Raw genomic sequence first — 26,225 nt, 5'->3', positions numbered from 1 at the left:
GATGTTTCAGAACTGTAGGGTCCACCGGTGTGCCCAGTTCCTCAATACCGACGACAGGTTTGTTGGGGCATCTCTGAAGTTGCAGCTTAAATCCAGGAGAATGGTACCATCCCGGCCGAGGCTGGGACAAGAGGGTAGCTGAGGGACAAGAGGGTAGCTGAGGAGTTTGTGAACAGGCTGAGTGGGAATTTAGGGGGTTTGGGTGATATGTGGAATTCTGAAGAGATGTGGAGTGCTTTCAAGATTACCATCCTTGACGATGCCGATGGATGTCTTGAAACCCACCGTCAGGCAAAGACGAACTTTGTCTCACAAGAAACACTGAACACCATTGGCCAAATCAGAGGGCTCGGCTTAATGGCAGATCTGAGCTGTTCAGGGAGCTGAGGTGTATAACTATCCGATTGCTGAGGGCGGACAAGGAGGACAATATACGAGGAATCTGTGAAGTGGTAGAGCATCACCGATGGACGAGTGATTCTCATCCTGCTTACAGAGGAATTCATGCATTGTGTTCCTCCAAGCCCATTTATCGGTGTGCTCATGTTAGAGCAGAGGGTGGTGGACTTTTGACACAGAAATCCGAAGTGAATGACCACTACACTGGGCCGGTTACTTTGAGCGGCTGTACCAGGCTGACCCGCCGGCTGTTAGGTTGGATGCCAGGGGTATTACTATCCTCATTACTGACCCTCCAATCAACTGTGAACCACCTTCATTTGTGGAAACACAGGCTGCGGTGAAGCATTTTAAAGAGGGTAAAGCCCCAGGGATCTGTGGCATCCATGCTAAACTTCTCAAGGATGGTGGAAATGCTGCAATGGTATCATTGGACTGGACTGGATTTTGGGGAAGATGTGAGAGTGATCAAGCTGGGGTGCATTGTTTGGGAATGTCAAGATCTCTGACCTTAATTTCGCAGATGATGCAGCCATCATTGCGGAAATCCTGGATGTCCTTTTAGGGGTGCTTGAGACACTGAATTAGGTGTTGAAGCCACTGGGACAACAGGTTTCCTCAGTCAAAACAAAGATCCAGACTTTCAGTGACATCTTGGATTATGATATCTTGTCTGTACCTGTTTATAGTGAGGATGTTGATGTTACAGCGAGATTCACTCGCCTTGGCAGTGATATTCATGTCTCCGCAGGTTGTGTGCCGAACGTACAACACATAGAATGTACAACAACTGGAGCAGGAGGCAAGAGGGGGGGGGAGGGGTAAGGAAAAAACAGTGTGGAACAGAGACAAGAGATCTGTGGAATGGGAGATGGATTGGGCGGGGAACACAGAGTAAACAAGATGGACACGACAGGGACTTTCAGGAAGGAAAGCGGGGAATTTGAAGGAAGTAGATTTGGGGTGGATTAGTGGGTGTAGAAAAGATCGTGGTTTTGAATGGGGGAGGATAAGAAATGGTGGTGAACAGCTGTTTTGAAGACTTGGAGGGAAGAGTGGGATTAAAGAGAGTGTGGGAGTTTGTTCCAAAGGCGGGGAAAAAAAGAGGAATGAAAGAGTGAAGGTGAGCAATGATTCTTGATGTTGATAGTTTTACCAGAAGGGGTTTGCTGGTGGACCTTGAGCACCCTGCAGAAATACGGGGGGGGGCATTTCTCAGACAGAGCAGGGGGGTCGAGGCCGGATAGGAGATGGTAGAAGACAGAAAGACCACCGACCTGCCTGCAATGAAAGACTGAGAGACCCAAAGACTCAGCCTTGTTGCGGAGATACCAATGATCCTAAATGCCTTGGTTCCCACAGCGTGAAGCCGAGAAAGGTGAGAGGTGGAGCACCAGCCGAGAGGGAAGAGCAGTACTCCATCAGGCTTCAGACTAAAGCTTTGTATGTGGTCAGGAGCTCAGGTGTGCCAAGGAAGGATGTTGTACGACAGAGAATGCCCAGTTGGTGACTGGCTTTGAAGGCAAGGTTGAAAATGTGGCTATCCAAGAAAAGATCATGGCAGATAGTGGGCCCATAAGCTTGAATGAAAGGACTTCTTCAAGTGGATTGTTGAGAAAGTAGATGGGGGGGGGGTGGGTTTCAAATGGTCCTTTTGGAGATACGTAGTGAGAGTGTGAGATTTGTCAGGGTTGAAAAATATGTTCCAGATGTTGGACCAGCCTGTGATTTTATCCAGATCTGCAGAGTGAAGAGGATGCTGCTTGCTGATCAGAGGGATGAAAGATGGTACGGCAGAGGGTGGAGTCATCAGCAAAGAGATAAAGTGGATTTTCCAGAGAGTCTGAGAGATCGTTGATGAAAACCAGAAAAAGAACAGGGCCCAGAACGCTACCTTGAGGAACTCCAGCCTGGACAGGAAGAGGGGATGAAAGAACTCTATTTCGGGCCACACGTTGACTGCGACAGGAGAGGAAGACTGCGAGCCATGAGTGGAGATGGCCTTGGATTCCATAGGAAGAGAGTTTGGTGAGCAGGGCAGGATGCCAGACCATATTGAAGGCATGCAATATGTCTTGGGAGATGGCTCTGATTTCATGTCTGGCATTGAGGATCTCCATACATTGGTGACAGAGCAGAAGCAGCATATCCAGAGCAGAGTAACCTGGTCTGAAACCAATTTGATGATCAGAAATCAAGCCATTGGAAAAAAGGAAGGATTTAATGTCAGAGGAGATGATGGATTCCATCACCTTGCTGATGATTTGTCGAAGGCTGATTGGTTTGAAGTTGCAGGGATGTGTTTTTGCACCTTTTTATGCAGAGTGGTCATGTTTGCTGATTTCCAAGCAGAGGGCAGATGACCTTGAGCAAATGAGAGGGTGAATAGAACAGAGAGAGGGTGAGGAAGAGCAGCAGAGCAGGTTTTTAGGACACGTGGACTGATGCCGTCTGGACGGGTTGTTGAATTGATCACAGTTTGAATATTTAAATGACAGTTTGAATCCATGGTTAGATGGAGGTGCTGTGTTATGGGCATGTCTACAAGGTAAAGTGTTTATCGCTTAATTTATTATCATATAATGTGATGTATGGTTAACCTTAGTCATATCTAGTAATACTTTAATGTAGTATCTTGTCATATCTAGTAAATAAAAGTAATAATTTTAAAAGTTTGAATTAATATATTGCATTGCTCTGTTGACTGACTGGACACAATTTTGAGGTTGTGGGTCCATTGATGTTGAGTAATCTACTGATGTGGACCTGCAACCAGGGTTATGGATATGCAATTTGGAGAGGTTCTGGGCTGAAAGGATCAAAATCTCGATTAAAAAAACGGTGCCCAGCTGATGATCCAGACAGTTGGGAAATCCGTCACTTGCTTATAAGTTAAGGTTATAACTTCAAATAAAATAGCTTTTGTAAGTACTTCCCAGTACATCATTTGTCTGTGTTTGTGTGTTTATATATGTGTATTTGTATGTTGTTGATGCAAATTTCTCCAAAATTAGCATAATGGGTTTAAGGGTGATAAAAAAAAATGTTGCCAATTAAACTTGATTGATAATTAACTTGAAAAAGTAAATGTTTTTGGTATATAGCATTATGTATTGTTATAACCCTTTAATGGGAAATGCACTTAAATACCACATGATTATTCCATCTATGTGCTTGAACATGTATCTATTTTAATAATATATTTGCATTTTAACTGATCTTATTTCTCTTTTTCTGCATTCGAAGATAATCAATCTGCCCAGTAAAAATGCCCCTTGTTCCCGAAAACAGATTGGCCTTCCAAATAATCTTTAACCTTTATTCAGTATAATAGAATCACCGATTATTTTATTTGCCTTATGAAGGGATTCTTATTTATAAATAATTATATACTGGTGCCTGAAAGTTTGGCTGGAAACAAGAGTCGAGCTTAAATGGAATGTGTGTGAAAATAATGACCAGAACTCCTATCAACCTTTATGTCATAAATATTCCTTAGCCCTTCGAAATTAAGCTGACCTCCAGATGGCTGCTGCCACAAAGCTGTCAGTGATTATTTCCCCTGAACCCAAAAACGTCAGCTGTGGTATCAGCATGTCTGGAGGATGAACAAACATCGTCTCATTGAATACAATATGAGAATTCAGTTGAGAGGGGATGAGAGAACTCCAATAAGTGCCACACGTTGGCTGCAACAAGAGAGGAAGTCTGCGAGCCATGAGTGGAGATGTCCATGGATACCATAAGAAGAGAGTTTGGTGAGCAGGGCAGGATGCCAGACCACATTGAAGGCACACAATATGTCTTGGGAGATGGCTCTGATTTCATGTCTGGCATTGAGGATCTCCGTCCATTGTTGGGAGAGCAGAAGCAGCATATCCAGGGTATGGTGACCTGGTCTGAATCCAAACTGATGATATGAAATCAAGCCATTGGAGAAAAGGAAGGATTTAATGTCAGAAGCGATGATGGATTCCATCACCTTGCTGATGATTGGGAGAAGGCTGAGTGGTCTGAAGTTGCAGGGATCTGTTTTTGCACCTTTTTTATGCTGAGCGGTCATGTTTGCTGATTTCCAAGCAGAAGGCAGATTATGGTGCAGTAATTGGTCTTTATTTTGATTACTTGTCCACATGTATGTAAATCACCAGTCAGTGTTTTATTCTTGTGTACAACTTCACATGATTATTGAAATTGTTTTGAATTCAATAGCCCAATTTCCTTCCCATGCTGTGTAGCTTCCTCTGACTCACACTCTATAAATTTTCATCACGGAGTCTCAAAAAGAGAAACCAAATTTAAATTTGACTAAATTTCCATCAACCCAGCATTCAGGGCTCTGTAAAGGTTTGCAATTTTCACCATTTTACTTGCGATTGCTTGCACAATGTACTATCGCTGATCTGTTCACCTTTAATATTAATCTTTGCACACACTCCTTTGCCTCGAAAATAGAACCACTTCTTTTGTCATACCTGTACATGGAAGGTGGCTTGGCTTTGGCAGAGCAGGAGAAGCTCACTTTGCCACCCGGAATGTCCGGAGTAAACAGCACGTCTCGTGGTTCAACAACGAAAACGGGTCCATGCTGCTGGGATCCAGCAACTGCCAAGGTGACACATTCTCACTAAATTTTTGCAAAACTTCCCAGAATTATGCTTATGTTATAAAAAAGACTGAAACTAAAAGAGTGAAGCATGAAGCTTCCACAGACGACTTTTATCCTTATCACTTTTTTGAGCAAGATGAAAAGAAAACTTTTGCCAGAGCCTATCTTCAACACGTGACCTTCTCCCACGATATCCTCATTTTATTTTTTCCTCGACTGACAGTAATGTAAAAGGAAGTTGAACAATACACCTGCCTCAGCCATGTCCATATAAACATTTCCATGCATTTCAGTCAACATTGGAACTATGGGGTATAGCAAGCATCTCCTTCACAAAAGAGTTCAAAGATAGAGGTACATTTTCAATCTAACAAGTTGTGCAGATGACATTTTGAACCACCGTGACTGTTTGGATTGTGGACAGGTGTTTACTGAGGATTTATTGGGTGGAAATCAGAGGTTTTTTTTGTTATGACACAGTGGTTCCATTGGATGTATCCCACATCACAGAAATTACGAACTCGAGTGAAAGAGGACATAACACCGACAACACAAGCTGTATTGATGACCCACCACCTCTATCAGCAGTGGGACTCTTAGCTTTAAAGAAAACACTGCAATAACGAGGTGGTATACATTGTTATAAAAAAACAGACCTTGAAGAAACCAGCGATGTACAAAGCGAGATTTCAAAAATACAATATGTTGATGTCCGATCGTACATAATGTCGCATCAGACAGCCTCCGTTAACACTGGACGTCTGTGCCGGGATATTTGATCCCACAAACAGCTGAGATGTAATCAGCTGGACTGCGTTCAAATATGAATTACCATGTGCTCCGATTTACCTGACGAATCCTCATAGCATTTAGACTCCAAAAACTCCCTAAGACCTCATAAGACCCTTAAGACCCTTTCACAACCTTCAATACCCCTCAGAACATTTAAGACTCCGAAGACATGACACATAAGACCTAAAAATCTTCAATTTTCATCCCATTGACTTGAACTTTGAAGAGGATTAGCATATTTGGTCATTTAATTCAACCACCAATTATTTTGATGGTCCAATTTGTTTGATTTGAAGGATTTCACATGTATAGTGCTCTGCATGATGTCTTTCTCGTTTATTTGTTTTGTGTTTATATATTCAGACCCTGCAAGAACCAGTGTGACCAAACTTTGCATGTCCTCCTCTTTCATCCAGATGGAGGTTGAGGACTATGTTTAGATAAAATTGACCCTGGATAAAACCGGATAATTGGTATTCAGGCCTTGACCAGGTCTTGTGCTTAAGCATTGCCTGGGTTTTTTTATTCCCTTGAACGAGCAAGTAATATGAATTGTGAATATCTATGTTTAGGTTGTAGTGATTTGTTGTCAACAACATGAATTTAATTACTATAGTGTTTGCACGTGCGCCTGCTATTAAAAGATTGCTTTACCCAGGTTTATTATAACACCTCCATGTTCAGGCCTCGAGTGAGTACGTTGCTTATACGCTGTCTGGGTTTTCCCCGGGAGCGATCAAGTAATATGTTTTGTGAAGATCGTATGATGATGATGTTGCGATTTGTTGTCAACACCAATTTAATCATAAGGTCATTTCATTGAATTTCCCCAGGCAACACCAGGTACTTCAGCCAGTCTACACTAAAATATAGCCGTGTGTGTGTGTGTGTGCGTGCGTGCGTGCGTGCGTGCGTGCGTGTGTGTGTGTCGTAATATTTTTCAAAGATGGCTAAAAGGATCTTTGTCAAACTTTCAGAGGTTCATCATTGAGTGTCAGGAAGCGTTTTCGGCAAAACAAAAAAAAAAGAGTGAAAACGAGAGATGGTGAGGTGGTGTCCACATCTCCAGAGAGCAGTCATCCCTGTCCCAACAATGAAGCAGAGTGAGAGATAAAGAGAGCCAGTGGGACAAAGAGTGACAAAGACAAAGAGTGATCTTCATCCTCCAAAAATCCCACTTTGGACTCCACACACATCTGTGGTCAAAACTCGCATGGACTCTGGGTCCACATTCGCCTGGGGCAGGCCCCGTGATTGGTAATCCAATGTTTGTGGTAGGTGCCATCCTCTGAGCCGTCCCCAATAAATAAAAAAAGTATTTCTCTCTTTTTCCTTGCACACATGCACCAACAGTTGATAATGGTCCTTTTAAAACATGTAGCACTTTCCTGGTGTCTGTTTTTTGCTGCAAGTCTTCACTTGGCCTGGTCTATACAAGAAGTGTTACACCATACAATGTTTTCTCTCACTATGCTGCTTATAAATTACATACGCTGCCGCCTCAACATCACTTGTAACAAGACGACTTACTCTGAAACATCCCTGATACATGTCAATCAAACCTAATCGAAACACACGGACTATACTATTCTCACAACAATCTAGCGATGGATCGTCCTCCCCCCCAAAAAAAATCCCTGCCTCTCCTTCCACAAAACAATATGTCAAGGGTTATAATTAAACCCCCTAATGCATAATTCTTGAGTACACCAATTGTCTGGTGTAATATGAATTTGTAAAACACAGTTATAAACCTATATCTACTATAAATGCAACTCAAAGGCGGATCAACATTTTTCACTCGAGTTTGAATCATACTGGAGGACGTTGTCATGAAAGCGATGGCTGCTATAACCTATCGGAATACAGATATATGCAAATTAAAACTCATGACTTGGAAGGAAAAAATAAGATCCATAAAGGAAACAATTTCATAAAGCACAAGTGTGCAATTTTCCTTAAAGCTGCAAAATGCATTCATGGCATAATTTTCTACAAATTAAAATGAAGCAGGTACAAGGCCTGCTGCACTTAGCACTTCTGTTGCAAAACTGAGCATTGCTGACATTTCAATAGAGATGGGAAGCTCATGCAGACGTGCAAACAATGAAGTCAGTCAGAGTGATTCTGGAGTGGCCACTCATTGATATTTGTCTGAGCTCTTGATGGCAAATAATTTCCATCATCCTAATTGCCGATGTAATTGTTTGGTGGTTTTAACCTATTTGAAATGCATCCACTTATTCCCCCAATATTATAACTAATACTGCAGTTTGACGGGTTGATGCGAAGGGCAGGCATCCTTGCAGAACACAAGGCAGCAAATGAATAGAGGATGTGAGAAAAGACGACTTCAAAACAAAATAGACCACCAAAAATAGATTAGAGACTACCTAAAAATGCAATTGAGAAGTGATGCAAATGTTTGTCATGAATATAATCAAATTCTAGTGAAATTAAAACAAATTTTGCAAAAGGTATTGCATCAAAGGGCTTCCATACAACAAATTCAGATGGCTTCAATATGAAGGAAAGTGTGAATATATGACAAATATATTACTTCTTTCATGGCCCCAATTACTCCCACCTTCTTGCTGGGTCGCGAAGGGAGCATTTTTCCTTGGTACTCTTTGCTTAAAACACCGTGGGACCTTCAACATGCACCAATTATTGCTAGCAGACAGGAAACCCAATTTAAAGTCAATCTCCGAGGAAGGCTCAAACATTGATGGAGCATAGAAAAAAATAGGAGCGCCTGAACTGAAGCTCACCTGGATCAGGAGCAATAGTCACTCAAACCCCCTGCAAACTCCCTTAGAACCTGCATTTTTTTTAATGCCACGGACAAACTTTGGTACATCATGTGTGATGAAGGTTATGGTCAAGTTTCATCGAAATTGTGTGTGTCATTACTGAGAAGAGAGCAAACACCTATTTTGGGGGGTCAATCTACAGCGTTTCCACTCCCTCTTTTAATTTGTAATTTATCCCCCTAAAACTAGAACTGAAAACCATGTTAGCTTTACGTATAGCTGCCTGGCATTGCACTGTCTGCTTACTATCATATCATCACATGACAAGTGACCCATATTTCACAGGTTTGACCCGTTTTCTTTCTGTAAACTCACGGACCCGTTATGGGATCGCTAAAACACGTAATGGATGAAAAGTAGGAACAATTTCAAAAGTGCAATGTTTAGCTTCCATTCCACTTGCATGGATTCACACAGAGTGACAGATCCGTAGTAATCTCAATCCGATATGCAAGGTACCACTCTGGTCTGACTCGATTGGCTGGAGGACGTCATGAGATTCACCCAACCCACCAATTCATTAAATCATCTGTACACGTCACTCCCCATCGACTGCCATTTGTCCTCACTCCGAATAAATCGGAAGGCCTATTTGCTTTCCAATTCACACTTCGACTTCTCGCTGTGATATTTATCGGTACCTTCGAGTATTTTGAATGGTACGATTCGATTCGGATTGTTTTCATTCATATACAGGGTGTTCATAAATTACCGTTCAAAATTCAAACTGGAATTTAAAAATGAATGAAATGGGATACCATGATGTGGTTTGATGCTTGTTAATGAACAAACATTTCTCATAGTTTTATTGTCAATATTTGCCAAGATCATCATATCGTATTCATCATCATTTATCATTACTTGGTCTCCATAAACCAGGAAACATTGCTCTTCATTGTGGGGACGCTATTTCCAGTAATCGTGACGTCACGCGTCGCAGGTGACAACTGGAAACAAAAAAAGTAAATAAAACTTTGAGAAATTGTTGTGTTCTTTATTCGGTGTTATATTCTTTCCAAATATGTTGTTGTTGTTGAATTGTCAGATGTTGAGAGATTGTGAGAAAGATGATGATGATGCAAGGGGGAAGGGGCATGTAGAATGTGAGGGAGACACCATCTTAACGGAGTCGAAGATAGGTGAACGAGACTTGCTGTGAAATCAATGGATTTGTGCCCTGCAATCAATCCAGTTGTTTAGCCTCTGTTGAGTGACGTAACAGAAATATTCTTTGTTTGAGAAATGTTACGTATGTATTTATGTTGTCTTACTTGGAACCTCCTTATCATTACTGATTAGTCAACATATCTTAAAGCGTTTTTTACTACATTTGGTTAACCCTTTGCATGCTGCATTGTTTATGGCCGCATGGTTCCTGCTGCTTAATTTACTTTTCTCACAGGGCTGTGAATTTCAAGTGGTATTTGCAAAAAAACACAACTTGGGTGTCAAGTTAGATGAAGAACCAAAATGTAAACAAAAAATTTGTTTCCATTATTTTTATTTCATCGCAAATCTGCGACCGCAGCACGCAAAGGGTTAAAAAAAAACCCGCTTTCGATTCCTACCAACCAGTTTTTTGTCACCTTCAACTTGCTTTGTATGCATATCTATTACGAACACACATCATTCTCCTGTGTGACACACTCCAAGATTGCTCCTTGCATCGTGTAATTTCTATTTTCATTGTTCTTCTCCATCCCCAGCACCTTACATTTCTAGATGATAAACTGCACCTGCAAGTCATTTCCCAAATCTATTAAAGTATCTTTACTTTGCTGAATCAAATCACCCCCCTCGATACTATCTACGTTATTGCATTACCTCCCAGTTTTGTGTCGTCTGCAAATTTAGAAAACCGACTCATAAAATGCACTATATAGGATTTTACCAGCCTTGGTTGCTTAATGATTAGAGCGTCCACTCTGTGTCTGGAAGGTCGGTGGTTCGAACCCCGGCCAAGTCATACCAAACACTTAAAAATGGTACTTGCTGTTTCCTTGATTGATGCTCAGCATTGAAAATGATAGGGCATGGACAAACAACCAAAGGTTGGTAATAATAGCACAGGCTTTAATGGGCCAAATTGTCTCCTCCTGCATCAAAGTTCCTTGTGGGGGAACATATTATGATCGAAATCATTTATGTAAATCGAAACGAATAAATGACTGTGTGTGTGTGTGTGTGTGTGTGTGTGTGTGTGTGTGTGTGTGTGTGTGTGTGTGTGTGTGTGTGTGTGTGTGTGTGTGTGTGTGTGTGTGTGTACTCTACCAGTCAGAAGTTTTAGAGCACCCCCATTTTTCAGTTTATACTTAAATTCAAGCAGTTTAAGTCGAGTGAATAACCTGAAATGGTACAAAGAAAAGTGCGAAACTGCTGGAGGTTAAAATAAAAAGTTTAAGTTTCCAAAAATTGAAAAATAATGTAGATTTCAGTTGTTAAAAAAGGTCTTTTTCAGGGAACAATAAATGGGTTAGGAACTGCTGCTGTTCTGCAGCAATGGAAGTAAATTAAGCCTTGAAAGTTGATAAAAACAATTCCTACAGGAGTCCCAACTTTTGTTGATTAGTTACAAACCCTCTGTCTGTATAAAAGCAGTGTTGGAACAGACTGTGTTGCTACACCCTCTGAAGCATTATTTGGACAATATTGCACTGCAGGAAGTAGTTTATTGCTATCATAATGGCGAGAAAAAGACAATTAACAAAGGAAGACAGACAGACCATTATAACCCTGAAAAGTGTTGCTCCTTCCATTGGAGACATTGCAAAGAAGCCAAGGTGTAAGTGAGTACAGTTTCCTACACCATCAAAAGGCACTTGGAGACTGGAGTAAACTCTGACAGCAAGAGGTCTGGCAGACCCAAAACCATAACATAATCAGAAGACAAGTTTCTAAGAGTCAACAGCTCGCGTGATAGGCGGCTCACAGGACAGTAGCAGCTTCAAGCACAGCTTAACACTGGTCGAAGTAAGGAAGTCTCGGTTTCAATTGTGAAGAGAAGACTTCGAGCTGCAGGTTTGACAGGTCAAGTGGCAGTAAGAAAGCCATTGCTAAGATGGCAAAATAGGAAAAAGAGGCTTGCCTGAGCCATGAAGCACCACCAGTGGACGACTGAAAACTGGAACAAGGTCTTGTGGAACGATGAATCAAAATTTGAAATCTTTGGTTCATCACGCAGGGTTTTTGTTCGCCGTCGAGTAGGCGAAAGGATGGTTACGCAGTGTGTGACAACAACTGTCAAACATGGAGGAGGAAGCGTGACATATATATATATATATATATATATATATATATATATATATATATATATATATATATATATATATATATATATATATATATATATACATATATATATGTATATATATATATATATATATATATATATATATATATATATATGTATGTGTATATATATATATATATATATATATGTATGTATATATGTATATATATATATATATATATATATATATATATATATATATATATATATATATATATATATATATACATATAAATATATATACATATATATATATATATACATATATATATATATATATATATATATATATATATGTATATATGTATATATGTATATATATATATATATATATATATGTATATATGTATATGTGTTTATATGTATATATATATATATATATATATATATATATATATATATATATATATATATATATATATATATATATATATATATATGTGTTTATATATATATATATATATATATATATATATATATATATATACACACATATATATATATATATATATATATATATATATATATATATATATATATATATATATATATATATATATATATATATATATATATATATACATATACACATACATATATATATATATATATATATATATATATTGTTGTGGTTGAGAAAATTCGCAAACCACCATTCAGGTCCCGCAGGTGAGATATCTCTGGAAGTACATGTGTAGTTAGCCCCAAACCCGTTGTTTAGAGGGAATAAATATCATTCATTAGGGCTGCGACCCTTTAAGATAGCCGTTTTTCTGTTCTATCTTTATTTTGAACCAACCACGTCTCAACCGCCATCACACAACAACCACCAACTGCAACGCCGCTTTACAACAACAACAACGCCAACAGCCACGGCCTTTACCTTCACAACTCACTCTCGCAACCATCGCATCACCGCCATTCCAAGCGTCGCCATGGCCATCATCGCCACAATAAACCCTCCACCACCTTCACCTCTCCTCCTTCTGCCGTCATTCCCGCAGCACTTGTGGGCGCCGAGCGTCGGGCTGTCCTGGCCTCGTGCGGGCCGCGCGCCGAGCCGCGGGTGCAAAGAGCGGCCTTTCCGAGGAGGGGTCGGATCAGGAACGATACACGCCCACTTCTGTTCCCTCCAATCATTAAGCGCGGGGCGATTTGGCCCCGCCTCCAGGCGCGTCGGAGTAGAATCGATATATGCAAATTTGAGGATCAGGGGAGGTTCACGCCCACTTTTCCTCCATCCAATGGGCGATCGTGGCTCTGCCCCCGAGCCCATCCTGATCCGGAAATTTGCATATGGGTTCTCCTGCTGCACTATAAAGCGCCGAGTGCGGGGCGAATTCAGTCAGTTTCTGTTTCGGGCTCGGGCGAGTTGGAGAGGTGTGGCGGCGGCGGCGAAGTGTGGCAGCAGCAGTCAAGACGGGTCTGGAGGAGAGTCGGTCTGTCGGGGAGCTGCAGAGAGGGGAAGCCGGGAACGCGGTCGATGGCGCAGTGGAGTCGCTCGTCGCGGGACCCAAGCAGGCCAGCTATCCTCTTTCCCCAGAGCATCAACAACCCCCCCCCCCTGTTTCCCCCCGGGCTGAGATAGTGCGAAAAGGGAGCCCCGTTCCCACCCCATTCCAAGCAGTGCCAACGAAACCCGTGGAGGAGCGCGGAGTCGGGGCACCGCCGCCATTTTGCGGCTCATCACAAGACGGGTAGGCTCCACGCGGTCTCGGCCCCAGGCCCGTCTGCCCCCTTGTCGTAGAGGGTGGCCCCTTTTTATTTTGCCTTTGAGTATATGTGCTGTCGGCGTCGTCTGTAAAGTAAAACTGTGTAAGTGTTGCTGTGTGCTCGCGTAGTCGGTAGTAGATCTGCATTGTGTTTCTTTTGTTGCAATTGCTTTTGGTGCATAATTGTTGTGTTTCTTTTACATACGTTATGTTTGGAGTTGAGTGTAATGTCTATCGATCTTTGTTTTGGAGGCTAATTTGCTCAAAACTTTGTCTTGTGTTGTTGGTCATGTGCGCTGTGACATGCTATGTTGTGCTCATTGGCTAAGTAAAGATGGCAGCCCTGGTGGTGTCTGGGGAATCTGTGATGTGAGTAAAGTCCATTTATAGACAGCCCACAGTTGGAAACAAGGTGCCAGAATTGGAAGAAGAAAAAAAAAGTTTCATCCACTTTGTTCCACAGGATTCGACCGAGCTGCGGTCGGAACCTGAACGGTTTTTCTTTTCTTCACAAAATGCATGTGGATTGCAAAAAAAGCTCAACACATGACCAAGAAACTGTGTGTGAGCCGATCTGAGGGAAACAGTCTCAATAGTCTGGATTTTGTCGCAGAGTCGGATGAATTGTACGGGTCATTTCGAACAAGTTGCTACTTTGAGAAAGCTGTGATGGGACAATATTGCAAACAGAGGCTGATTGCCGAGTATTGGGATATTGTTCCAAGCAAGCACAAACCAGGCTATTCTGTGAAAGGGACTGTGACTTTAAGAAAGATATTTTATCACTCTGAGTCAGTGAGGCCACTGCAACGCAGCTCAGACATGTTGTGAGTGTAGCAGACTTCAGTGTTGAAGATGTTAACTGCACATCTCATCAAAACATTGGGAGTAGAGATAAGTCAAAGTCATAAGCACAGAACAGTGGAGGGAAATATTTCCAGAAAGAGATTTTATGCAAGTTTTGCAGTGCAAACCAAGTACACAAGCGAGTGCACCCAAAATTAGTGAAATAATGCAGGCTTTTGCAATCATGTGTTGAAGTGTAAAGAAAGTGAAGAAAGATGTGAAGTGCATCGAAGACGATAATGTCCTCCACCAACGTCATCACATGAATCAGTGAATACAAGTGCACAATGTTGGAACAGTGCAATCTCCAGGCAAAGAATGGTATGCAAAGCTGTCCCTCTAAGGAGTGACGGTGGAAAAGTAAAGCAGATTCATTGTCAGGTTGACACAGGTTCTATTTATAACTTGATGTGCTTCAATGATCTCTGAGATACACTGCAAGATGGTAACCCTGACAATAAATCAACCCAAATCAAAAATTTGGTCTGTAGGAGGGGATGATTATCACTTCTCGAGGCCAAAGGAGGTGGAAGCAAGAGTAAATGAGAGGCAGGCGTGTCAAAAGGTCCAAATGGATGTTCTACAGAAAACTTTGTTATCTACTGATAGGAGCCAGAAGCTTGGACTTGCCACACTCAATTGTCAAGAAGAAATACACAGCATAAAGGAAGGATACCACACAGGAATTATCTAAGTAGCAGATATTTACAGACTATACTATGGAGATGTCATATCTGGTCTAGACTGCTGATTAAGAGACTATCATCGAAGCATATAAATTACTTAGCAAACTTTCTGCAAATTGCAAAGCACGACTAAAGCTGATTGTGAAGGAGGTGAGGCGGTTCAGGGGCACAGAGGTAGTTCAGACCGAGAAGCAGCTCATGCTCGCATCAAGCATTTGGTGATGACCACTCGAGTCGTGAGATTATATGATGTAAAAGTCAAGAAGTACTGCACAGTGTGATGGTCAGACACATGGCTTGGAGCAATCAGGCCATGCACAGCAGGCTGAGAAGTGGCTCGAAAACGATTTCCGTTTCATGATAGAGGTGCTGCTTGAAATTTGAGATTTCGAGAGACAACTATGTGGTGGAATCCAGGCAAAAGGTTCTCCACAATTACTCTGCCCAACAATGCTGTGTGTGGTCTCTAAGTTTACCACCCGTATCCAAAAAGGTACTTTTTGGCATTTCCCTATTTTTATTGACTCATGGCTTCGTGAATACTGATCTCAAGGCAATGAAACTTGCGGAGCACTCAGATATCACAGCATATCTTCAAATCAGAAATACTGAGATTTTTCCATGTTTAATTCGGAAAAGTATCCGAAATAAAACGGTAACTTTTTCGGAAAAAAAATAAAATGTAGATTTTTCCCCGTTTCAAAAGGCATCATTCCTTCGTTAATAATACACACAAGGCCATTAAAGTGCACACATCAGTAGAACACGAGGCTCCTCCAGATGGTGAAGTACCGATATCATACAAATGGTAATTAAGAAGTTACAATTGATGCAATGAGTTCCTTCAGCAAATTTGGACTATTTTAACTAAGGATAGTTTCAGCAACGAAGTGTGTAACATGCACCATCGCACCAACTATCTAAATCCACTTCCGTCTCCATCATTGACTGTCCGAAATAACGGATGCAAGAGATCATCATGAGTGATAATTGATCAAAGTTCGTAATGACAAATTTGTCAGATTTATACCTGACTGAGCAGTCTAACACTGCACCTCATTGCCACTCCATTCCCCGTCAAATGGCTCGGCTGAAGCAGCAGTTGAAGATTGCCAAGCACATCTTTAAAAGAAAGTTCAGCAGGACAAGAAAAAACTTAGACTGGGAAGCAATCCAAAAGTAGAGAAGCACTCCAACTAAAGGCATGGACAGAAGCCCTGCCCCAACACCTGATGTCACGTCAAACACAAACAATTCTATTAACAGCCAAAAGTATACTGAAGCCAGAAGTAATGGAGATAGAAGGAAAATAATATGCTGATCCAAAACATAACAAAGCCATATTGTAGTTTGACAAAAGAGCAAAACAATCACCTGAGCTCAGTGTTGTAGAAACATGAGTAAGAGTACAGACATTCAATATAGTCGACAAAACCAAACTAATGACATGGCAACTTGGCATGAACAGAACGGCCATCACCTCGATCATACGTGAATAAAGTGAATGACCAGGAATATAGACATGATTACAAACATCTACATCAAACCAATGAAACTACTCCAAAGCAAGTCACTGCTGAGGGAATTGAGCAGAACGTGTCACCAAATGACACCAGAGGCATCCGTTTTGGACACTTGCGAACCGACAACTCATTCAGAACATCACAACTCAGTTGATGATGGGCAAGCAACTCCACAGTGTTCAGAGGAACGATGCTTAATGCAGCAAAGCAGCCAACAACAAAACTAGTGAGAGCAACACAGTCGCAAGAAATGAAACAAGCATGCACCGTCAAGAAGCTGGAGAGATTTGAGGACTTCTTGTGACAATTTCAAAACAACACAGCAAAACAAAACCCCATCATATTATTGACTCAGTTCATAAAGTTTGTTAATTTAATCAGAAGAAATCATTTTGGAAATACTAATGTTACCTCGACCACACATATTATTATTATGTTTTCAACCCCCCACCCTGTCTGGTTGTTTGTCTGTTTGTGTGCAGGATATCTGAAAAAGTTGTCGACGGATCCAGATGACATTTGGTGGACAGGTTGGGTGTGTGACGAGGATTAACTCATTACATTTTGGTGAAGATCAGGATCCGACTACTAGAATTGTGGAAGTGATTCTTCACCATTGAGAGATAGGGCCAAAAATGATATATAGCACGGAATCTCAAAAAGTTGCGATCGGATTCAGACGAAACTTTGTGGACACGTTGGGTGTGAGACAAGGAAGAACTGATTCAATTTTGGTGACAATCCAAACCCGGGTCTGGATATGAGATTATTTAATTACTAAAGTGATTCTTCACCATTGAGAGATCGGGCCAAAAACGATATATCGGATGATAGCTCAAAAATGTATTGTCCAAATAATATGTTCTTGTGGATCAGGCATTATGTGGCTGAGGTATGCGCTCTACCGAGTGTCCTTCAAGTTGGTTGTGGTTTGTTTCTTGATTGGAAAAGAGGGATGCTGGGAGGTTTGTGTATATACTGCACCATGTTTGTTTTGGCTTCTCATTTGTGCAAGAACATTGTCATGTTGTGTTGTGCATGTTGTGCTTGGTGGCAAAATAAAGATGGTGGCCTTCGCCATGACTGCAGAATCCATAATCTGAGTGAAGTTATTTCTGGACAGCAAACAGAATAGTGCGAGAGCCCAGTGACGTTTAATTAAAGTACTGAGCATGAAAGGTTTCAAGGTGTCATTTGATGGCCCAGGACATGAAAAACTAAATAAACCGTATCTTGAGTTCGGCCACCACGGCCTTCAAAGGTTTTAGGTCCCTGAAAAAGGCCCCTTTTGCACTTTTAATCAAACTATTGAGCACGAGAAAAACGAAATTTGAAATCATCGATTTATTGAACTGAAATCATGAAATGTCAACTCAAGAATGAAAATACGCAGGCTTGGCTGAACAAGAAGGCCCCAAAAAGGGCCCCCAGTTTGTTTTAATAAAACTTTTAAGCACGAACTCTGAAGTGGTCTTAGAATACTCCTATAATGTCCAAATCATCAAAAACACTGCTCAAGATAAAAATTACCTTGGCCCGTCGAGACAAGAAGGGCCCAAATTAGAGGAGGTGCTGAAAAAGGGCCCAAATCGGACACTTGAAAAGAACGCGCACGGACTCAATGACTGAATCGGGTATGTACTGCAATCTTAAAATGACAACTCAAATAAAATACACAGGCTTGGTTCAATAAGAAGGGCACAAGAAGGGCCCAAAAAGGGCACCCAATTGGAAATAAGAAAACGAAACTAACCTAAACGTTTTCAGAACAGCAGTTTGGTATTTTTTGTGGTATTTCTAAAGTTCTCATTCCTGAGAGTAGACTGAGTTTCTCCTTTAGCTCCAACTGTGCATCACAGCACTGAGAATATATTTGTAGTGCTGTGTAGCGCTGTGTGAGTCTCGTGAAGGGGAGGAATCGGATTCGATTTTCGTACTAGTAGTGCTGTGTTTGGACACTCGAACATGGATTCAGAACAACAAATGGATCCCAGTGACTCGGAGTTCAAAAATGACGACCACAATGATCAGCCAGAATCTTCATCACGGAGTGACGACAGGAATGCACAACATCTTCCAGACAGTGACCTGCCGTTCACAGACCCGGTGCCAGAAATGAACTCAGTGGAAACAGAAGGGGAAAAAGACAACGAAGGATCCATTGTAGTTACTCCGCAATCAGGTAAGCCGGTATACCACACCATTCCGAAGAACAGATAAATTTAATTCCAGTCTGATTGTTTTGTTTCTAAGTTCATGTTCATATTTCAGACAAGCCCAATGGATATGCACCTTTGTAGCGATCGTTTCACGACTTCCTGCCCTAGGGTTTACAGTGTCCCACATATGTCTTCCAGGAGGAGCATCTGGAGTGACCCCGCCGACATGCTGCATTATTCCTGTGTGTCCTGCAGGATCCTGCGGTAATATCCTAGAATTGACGCCCGACAAATTGAAGGTGATAAGAAATTCAGCCAATTCCAGACACTTGCTGAAAAACTCCAGTTTATCCAAATATCGTAGCGTGGTCGAACGTTTACCAGAATTCCCGTTAGATACCGACGGGTATCACAGCAAGTGTTACAAAAACTTCACCGCCGTATCATCAAAATTACCAGTTACCATTACCAACCAAAACGTCAGTGACGAACGCAACATACAGTTACGTCGCATCACTTCTCCAACCTCATCAACGTCCACTGCTGGTATTTTTGGTGACTAATGTATGTTTTGTAATAAGAACATCAAATGCCGACCAAATGGTAGTAAAGAGAAACTGGGTAGGATTGAGACAAAACAGTCCGAGAAGAAGATACGAGATATATCAACAATTCTCAAGCTGTAAAATGTCTTGGTGAAGATATCAGGGGTGGATATGATTGCGAAAGAAGCCAAAGTACATCCATCATTCATGCCGATCTGAGAAAATTAAAGCCGCTGACAGAGCAAGCGCAATGGAGGAGGATATACCTACTGAAAAGCAAGTCTTGAAGGATGTCTTGTAATTAATATATGGATACGTCGAAGAACACCTAATCGAAAGGAAACGACCGGAACATCTGAAATCAATTTTCGATCAATATCTGGATCTGTGTGAAGAATTTGAGTTGAAAAATCACATCACCGTGAATCAGTACTTTGGCAAAGTACTGAAGAAGAGATTTGCAGGCCAACTGATAATGAATTCATCAACCAGCAAAAAATATGGTGTGATAGTCCATAGCGTGGCCATTGATTATTCGTCAGTGGAAACAGTTTACCATTTCAAGTCATCACCCGAAGGGCAGGTAACGAAAGCCGCTTTAGTGATGCGGAAGGTGCTGAAGTCAGTGAAGAAAGAGCCTCTCACCAATCCGTTCACAATTGACTCACTGAAAAAGGGTGAAGGTAATCCACCTGAATTGGTCGAGACATTGTACAGGGTCCTATTTGGTGGTCCCAATGTCAAAAAACATTCAGAAGTTGTTAAACGCCGAGCTAATGCCGCCAGTCAAGATGCGCTCTTCATCGTATCAGGGGCCACCATGAAACCTGTCAGGCATATTCTGATCGCCATGGCGCTGAAGTCACACGCCGGAAGTCGCCGTGAATTGACCATCTTGAATCGGCTCAGATACTATATCAACGACACAGCAACCGAGGAGCTGGAGACCGAATTAGCGTATTCCATTCTCGACAGGAAGCTCAATTGCCCGGATGGAGCTGAGGTGGATGAACTGGTGGGTCTGGCGTTTGACAATTACGACGAGGTCGTACATACCCTTTCTGGAGCAAACACACTGCACGATACCATGGGTATCTTTTATCAAACCATTCCCGCCTGGATATGAGTACCCCTTGAAGAAGTGTTTCCGGAAGAATTGATGCCCACTGTTGTCCCACAAACGGCGGCCAAGCCAAAAGGTAAATGTCCAAAGTGCGGCACTGGAGCCGTACCAGAAGAAACCCCGCATGGACCACTTCACGTACGAAAACATGGGTGTATTTAGTCCACCTGATAAGTCTCAAAACGCTAGAAAGTTGGACTCTATCTGGATGGCTGCATATGCTCTCGAGATGGAAAATATTCCAATGTGGGCCGGCTTCATGGGTCATTTCTATGTTGACCACCTCCCTAAACAACGTGTCCACGACATGAAAAACATTCCAGAGCTGCCTACGAGCAAAGATGTCATTGTCCAAACCCTCAAAGTGACACAGGCATGCGCTGCCGAGCTCGGGCAGAGGTATGGAGTCGTGACTTACGACTTGGATGTGGCAAAGAATGCTTTGAAAATCCAATCCACTGAAAGTCCAACATTTGATGATGTATTCATCCTGTTCGGTGTTTTCCATATCTCAATATGTCTATTCAGAGCAATAGGAAAGCTAATCAGTGAATCCGGAGGACCACAGCTCCTGGTTGATGCAGACATCCTTGCATCTGGCTCAGTACGTGGCTTCATCGAATGCACCAACTACAACCGCTGCAAAAGTCTGCACCCAATGTTTGCCTAAGCTTTGCGCGTTCTTCACTTCAGAGAATTTCTGACCACATATGAGAACATTGACGAATTGGTTACTCCGATTCATTCCGTGGATATGACTAACGCCCAGTCACTGGACACCATGGCTGAATCTCGGGTCATTAATGCAGTACTAGATGAGAATGGGAAGTTGGTGCAGAGCACACAACATGGTGAATTTGGCAAAACCGCGCAGTTTTGGTTGCAGTACGTTGGCTACGTGGATTTGTTTCTCACCATGGACAGAGCTGTCCGCACGAATGACGTTCACTTGTTCATCTGGGTGATTACACATATGACTGACATATTCTTTGTCACAAACCGCCACTACTACTCAAGGTGGATGACGAAATATCAGCTTGATTTACTGAATATCGAGTTTACACACCCTGGACTGATGGAGATGCTACGGAAAGGGCTGTTTTCGTGTCGCAGAACAGAGAACCAGTTCAGCCGACTACGCATAGACCTGACCCTCGAGCAAACGATCAATTGTGATGCTTCTTCAAGGCAGACGGGATTTACGGAATCAACCAACAGTTACAGCGGGCGCCTCCGGAGGAGCGTCATGAAAGGGACTCGAGCCGCGCTCATCGGCATTTTATTCGATATGGTCGGGATGCTACGAACAAACGATGCACAGACGGAACTGTCTGCAAGCCGCATACGGCAAGATAATACCGATCTACAGAAACTGATGAAGAGTATCCAGACATCAGCATACCCATTCAAACTCGATACTCTTGATCTGATCAACGTCAGTACGGGAAAAAGCGCGACCTCTGAAATCACCGAGTCACTTCTAAATATCGCTCATGAAGGTCGCAAGCGACACATTTCATTCATCCAAGAATGCGCTGAAGACGCTGACAGATTTGAGAAGCCAATCAAGAGAAACCAAATCAAGACATTTTCAAATCAGGGAGCAAATCGGTGTATGGATGGAAGTTGGCACGTCAGGTCGAGGTGACAGAAGATATGTGAATGTATCCCGGATCGCAGAGGCATGTGGACCCTTGTTATGCACCGCGCTCCCTGCATTCCATTCATTCACGGGGTGCGATTACACTCCAGCCTTCTCATGAAAGGGGAAAAAGCGCGCGCTCGCTATTCTGGAGAAAGATCGACGGCACCAGAAAGTCTTCGCAGAACTAGGTGGAGAAGCGCCCAACTGGAAAAACTGGAAAAATCGTGCTGGAGACCGTGGTTGAAGACTTGACATATTTGTTGTACGGTGCCAAAAAGCCCATGGCGCTGAACAAATACAGACACCATGTATTTGAAGTAGCATACGCTCCTAAGGACCCTGCCAAACCATTCGCAAAAATGAAAGGTGTTGACGCGAGTAGCTTACCACCTTACGAGGCAGAGGTGAGACGGTAAATTGAAAGAACTGCATTCGTGGTGAAATACCGGCATGATGCTCACCTCAACAGTGTGACCAAAATACCTAGTAAGGGTTGGGAGTTGATTGACGGCACATATCGTTTTGTGTGGTTTGAAGGCGACAAACTTCGAGACGATGTTATTCCGGAAAAGCAGAAGAAAGACGATGAAAATAGTGATGGTGATGATGAAAACGAACAGATAAATGAAAGTGCTTTGTTAGAAGATGATGACGACTTGGATGACATTGATGATAGCGATGACACTGCTTAATGACAGCATACGCTTGTTCTTTTCAAGTGTCCGATTTGGGCCCTTTTTCAGCACCTCCTCTAATTTGGGCCCTTCTTGTCTCGACGGGCCAAGGTAATTTTTTTTTTCTTGAACAGTGTTTTTGATGATTTGGACATTATAGGAGTATTCTAAGACCACTTTGGAGTTCGTGCTTAAAAGTTTTATTGAAACAAACTGGGGGCCCTTTTTGGGGCCTTCTTGTTCAGCCAAGCCTGCGTATTTTCATTCTTGAGTTGTCATTTCATGATTTCAGTTCAATAAATCGATGATTTCAATATTCGTTTTCCTCGTGCTCGATAGTTGGATTAAAAGTACAAAAGGGGCCTTTTTCAGGGACCTAAAACCTTTGAAGGCCATGGTGGCCGAACTCAAGAAACGGGTTATTTAGTTTTTCATGTCCTGGGCCATCAAATGACAGCTTGAAACCTTTCTTGCTCATATCAATACTTTCATTAAATGTCACTGGACTCTCTAACTATCAATTTTCATTCTGTTTTCTTGTTCGTCTGGGCGATATCTCAGCCATCCTTTGAGCAAGGAAGCTAAAATTTGGGCACAATCGTGAGCAAGTGCTTTGGCAAAAACAATATTTTTGATTAATTGATTAATCGATTAATTGTTAAATTTTTCGTTTAACTTTGAACCCTGAGCTCCTTGGACTTTCGGTTCTCCCACCCTGGGCTCCCTGGAGAAAAATCCGGCTGCTCAGGTATGTGGAGGTTTGAATGGCGGCCGGTAAACCAGCCACTCAGACATGCTGAGGTTGAGTAGCGGCTGGTAAAACGGCTGCGAGGGTTCAAAGGGTTAATAACTTGATTGATTAATTTTCAAAAAGTTACAGATTCAGATGAAGCAGTGGTGGTTTAGGTATGCTGTGAGCCAGATGACCAAGAAATTAATCATTTTACGATTTTTATTTATTTATTTTAATTACGCAATTAATCAATCAATCAATTCTTGAAAAGTGCTCTCCCAATTCCGTCTCCCTGTGCTCCACGACGGCATCATGAGGCGCCCTGGCAATGTCACGTGCTGGAGGATATGTTGTTTATTTATTTGGCATGGTGGTGGTGTACTTTGAATGTATCTTTACTTGTTTCATAATAAAAATAACTCGATGTACATATATGAAGCAAAAACATGTGTACGGCTTATGTACATATATAATACATTGTTGTTATGTACTTGGAATAATTCCAATTGCACTGGGCCATGAACTAACACCCAGGCCTAAGTCCTGAGGACTGCCAATCTATGCTGCTTCACGTAATGGCAGCCCATTATTTTATTGGGTTGGAGTCAGGGCAGCTGAACACTGACACGTGTATGATATTAAAATATTTTCTAAGTCTAAAAAGGGCATAACTCTGTGAAAAATTCACAAAACGCCCTGAAACTCGAAATTGTTCTGTAACTTGTCATAACTAGAAGAGCAAGCGGTAGAACACATACCTCCGCCACATAATGCCTGATCCACAAGAATATATCGGGCCCAATATATTTTTGAAAAACACCACATGGTGAAAAGTATGTGGACACCCCTTCTAATTTTTGGATTTGGCTATTTCAGCCAAACCCATTGCTGACAGATGTATAAAATCAAGCACACAGCCATGCAATCTCCATAGACAAACATTGGCAGTAGAATGAGCCGTACTGAAGAGCTCGGTGACTTTCAACACGGCACCGTCATAGGATGCCACCTTTCCAACAAGTCAGTTCATCAAATTTCTGCCCTGCTTGAGCTGCCCCGGTCAACTATAAGTGCTGTTATTGTGAAGTGGAAACATCTAGGAGCAACAACAGCACAGCCATGAAGTGGTAGGCCACACAAGCTCACAGAATGGGGCCGCCGAGTGCTGAAGCATGTAGCATGGAAATATCATCTGTCGTTGGCTGTAACACTCACTCACTACCAAGTTCCAAACTGACTGGAAGCAACAGCACAAGAACTGTTCGCCGAGAGCTTCATGAAGTGGGTTTCCATGGTCGAGCAGATGTACACAAGTCTAAGATCACCATACGCAATGCCAAGTGTCGGCTGGAGTGTTAAAGCTCACCGCCATTGGACTCTGGAGCAGTGGAAACACGTTCTCTGTAATGATGAATCATGCTTCACCATCTGGCAGTTTGACAGACAATTCTGGGTTTGGCGGATGGCAGGAGAACACTACCTGCCTGAATGCAGAGTGCCAACTGTAAAGTTTGGTGGAGGAGGAAAAAACAGTCTGGGGCTGTTTTTCATGGTTGGGGCTTGGCCCCTTAGTTTCAGTGAAGGGAAATCTTAACGCCACAGCATACAATGACATTCTAGACAATTCTGTGCTTCCAACTTTGTGGCAACAGTTTGAGGAAGGCCCTTTCCTGTTTCAGCATGGCAATGCCACCGTGCACAAAGCAAGGTCTATACAGAAATGGTTTGTTGAGATCGGTGTGGAAGAACTTGACTGGCCAACACAGAGCCCTCACCTCAACCCCATCGAACACCTTTGGGATGAATTGGGACACCGACTGCGAGCCAGACCTAATTGCCCAAAATCAGTGCATGACCTCATTAATGCTCTTGTGGTTCAATGGAAGCAAATCCTCACAGCAATGTTCAAACATCTGGTGGAAAGCCTTCCCAGAAGAGTGGAGGCTGTTATAGCAGCAAAGGGCAGACAAACTCCATATTAATGCCCATGATTTTGGAATGAGATGCTGAATGAGCAGGTGTCCACATACTTTTGGCCATGTAGTGTTTCATGCTACATATCGTTTTTGGCCGGATCTCTCAATGGTGAAGAATCACTTTAAAAATAAAATAATTCTCATATCCAGATCCGGATTCGGATCTTCAACCACAATCAAATCAATTCGTCCTTGCCACACATCAAACATGTCCACCAAGTTTCATCCGAATCCATCCACAACTTTGAGATATCATGCAACATATTGTTTTGGGCCATATCTCTCAATGGTGAAGAATCACTTCAAAAAATTCTTACAGCCGGATCCGGATTTGGATCTGGTCATCACCAAAATCTAATGTGTTTGTCCTTGTCGCACACCGAATCTCACCACAAATTTTCATCAATATCCATCCAAAAACTTTTTGAGATATCCTGCACACAAACAAACAAACAGACAGAAAGGGGTGAAAACATAACTTCCTTCACCTTCGGTGGCGGAGGTTATCAAGCTATGTACCAAGTTTCAGTTGTATATGTTAAAGGGTATGGGGGGGAAAAATATTTAAAACCACAGGTGGGATGGACGGACGGATAGATGAACAGACGATGAGCAAACCTGTAGGCTCTCCGGTGAAACCAGTAGGGGACTAATAAAACGGCAAGACATTGGAAAGTATTGCCATCACGACTGGTGTGTCG

At 42.2% G+C, this 26,225-nt stretch overlaps 1 protein-coding gene across 4 annotated transcripts in view; it reads right to left on the bottom strand.

Annotated features, from left to right (window-relative positions):
• The window catches only part of LOC147014234 (contactin-4-like), a 588,183-nt gene that overhangs the window by 424,189 nt on the left and 137,769 nt on the right, over window positions 1-26,225 (bottom strand). For all 4 annotated transcript variants that reach the window (XM_085852006.1, XM_085852003.1, XM_085852004.1 and 1 more), the window contains one exon: window positions 4,875-5,004. In XM_085852006.1, the coding sequence (XP_085708132.1) occupies window positions 4,875-5,004 (130 nt within the window). The remainder of the gene's footprint in view (window positions 1-4,874; window positions 5,005-26,225) is intronic.

This window comes from Eptatretus burgeri, chromosome 13 (genome assembly GCF_056783735.1).
Source record: "Eptatretus burgeri isolate ZD-2024b chromosome 13, Ebu_testis_v1, whole genome shotgun sequence".
Lineage (NCBI taxonomy): Eukaryota > Metazoa > Chordata > Myxini > Myxiniformes > Myxinidae > Eptatretus > Eptatretus burgeri.
This window is presented reverse-complemented; position numbering and strand designations above follow the sequence as displayed.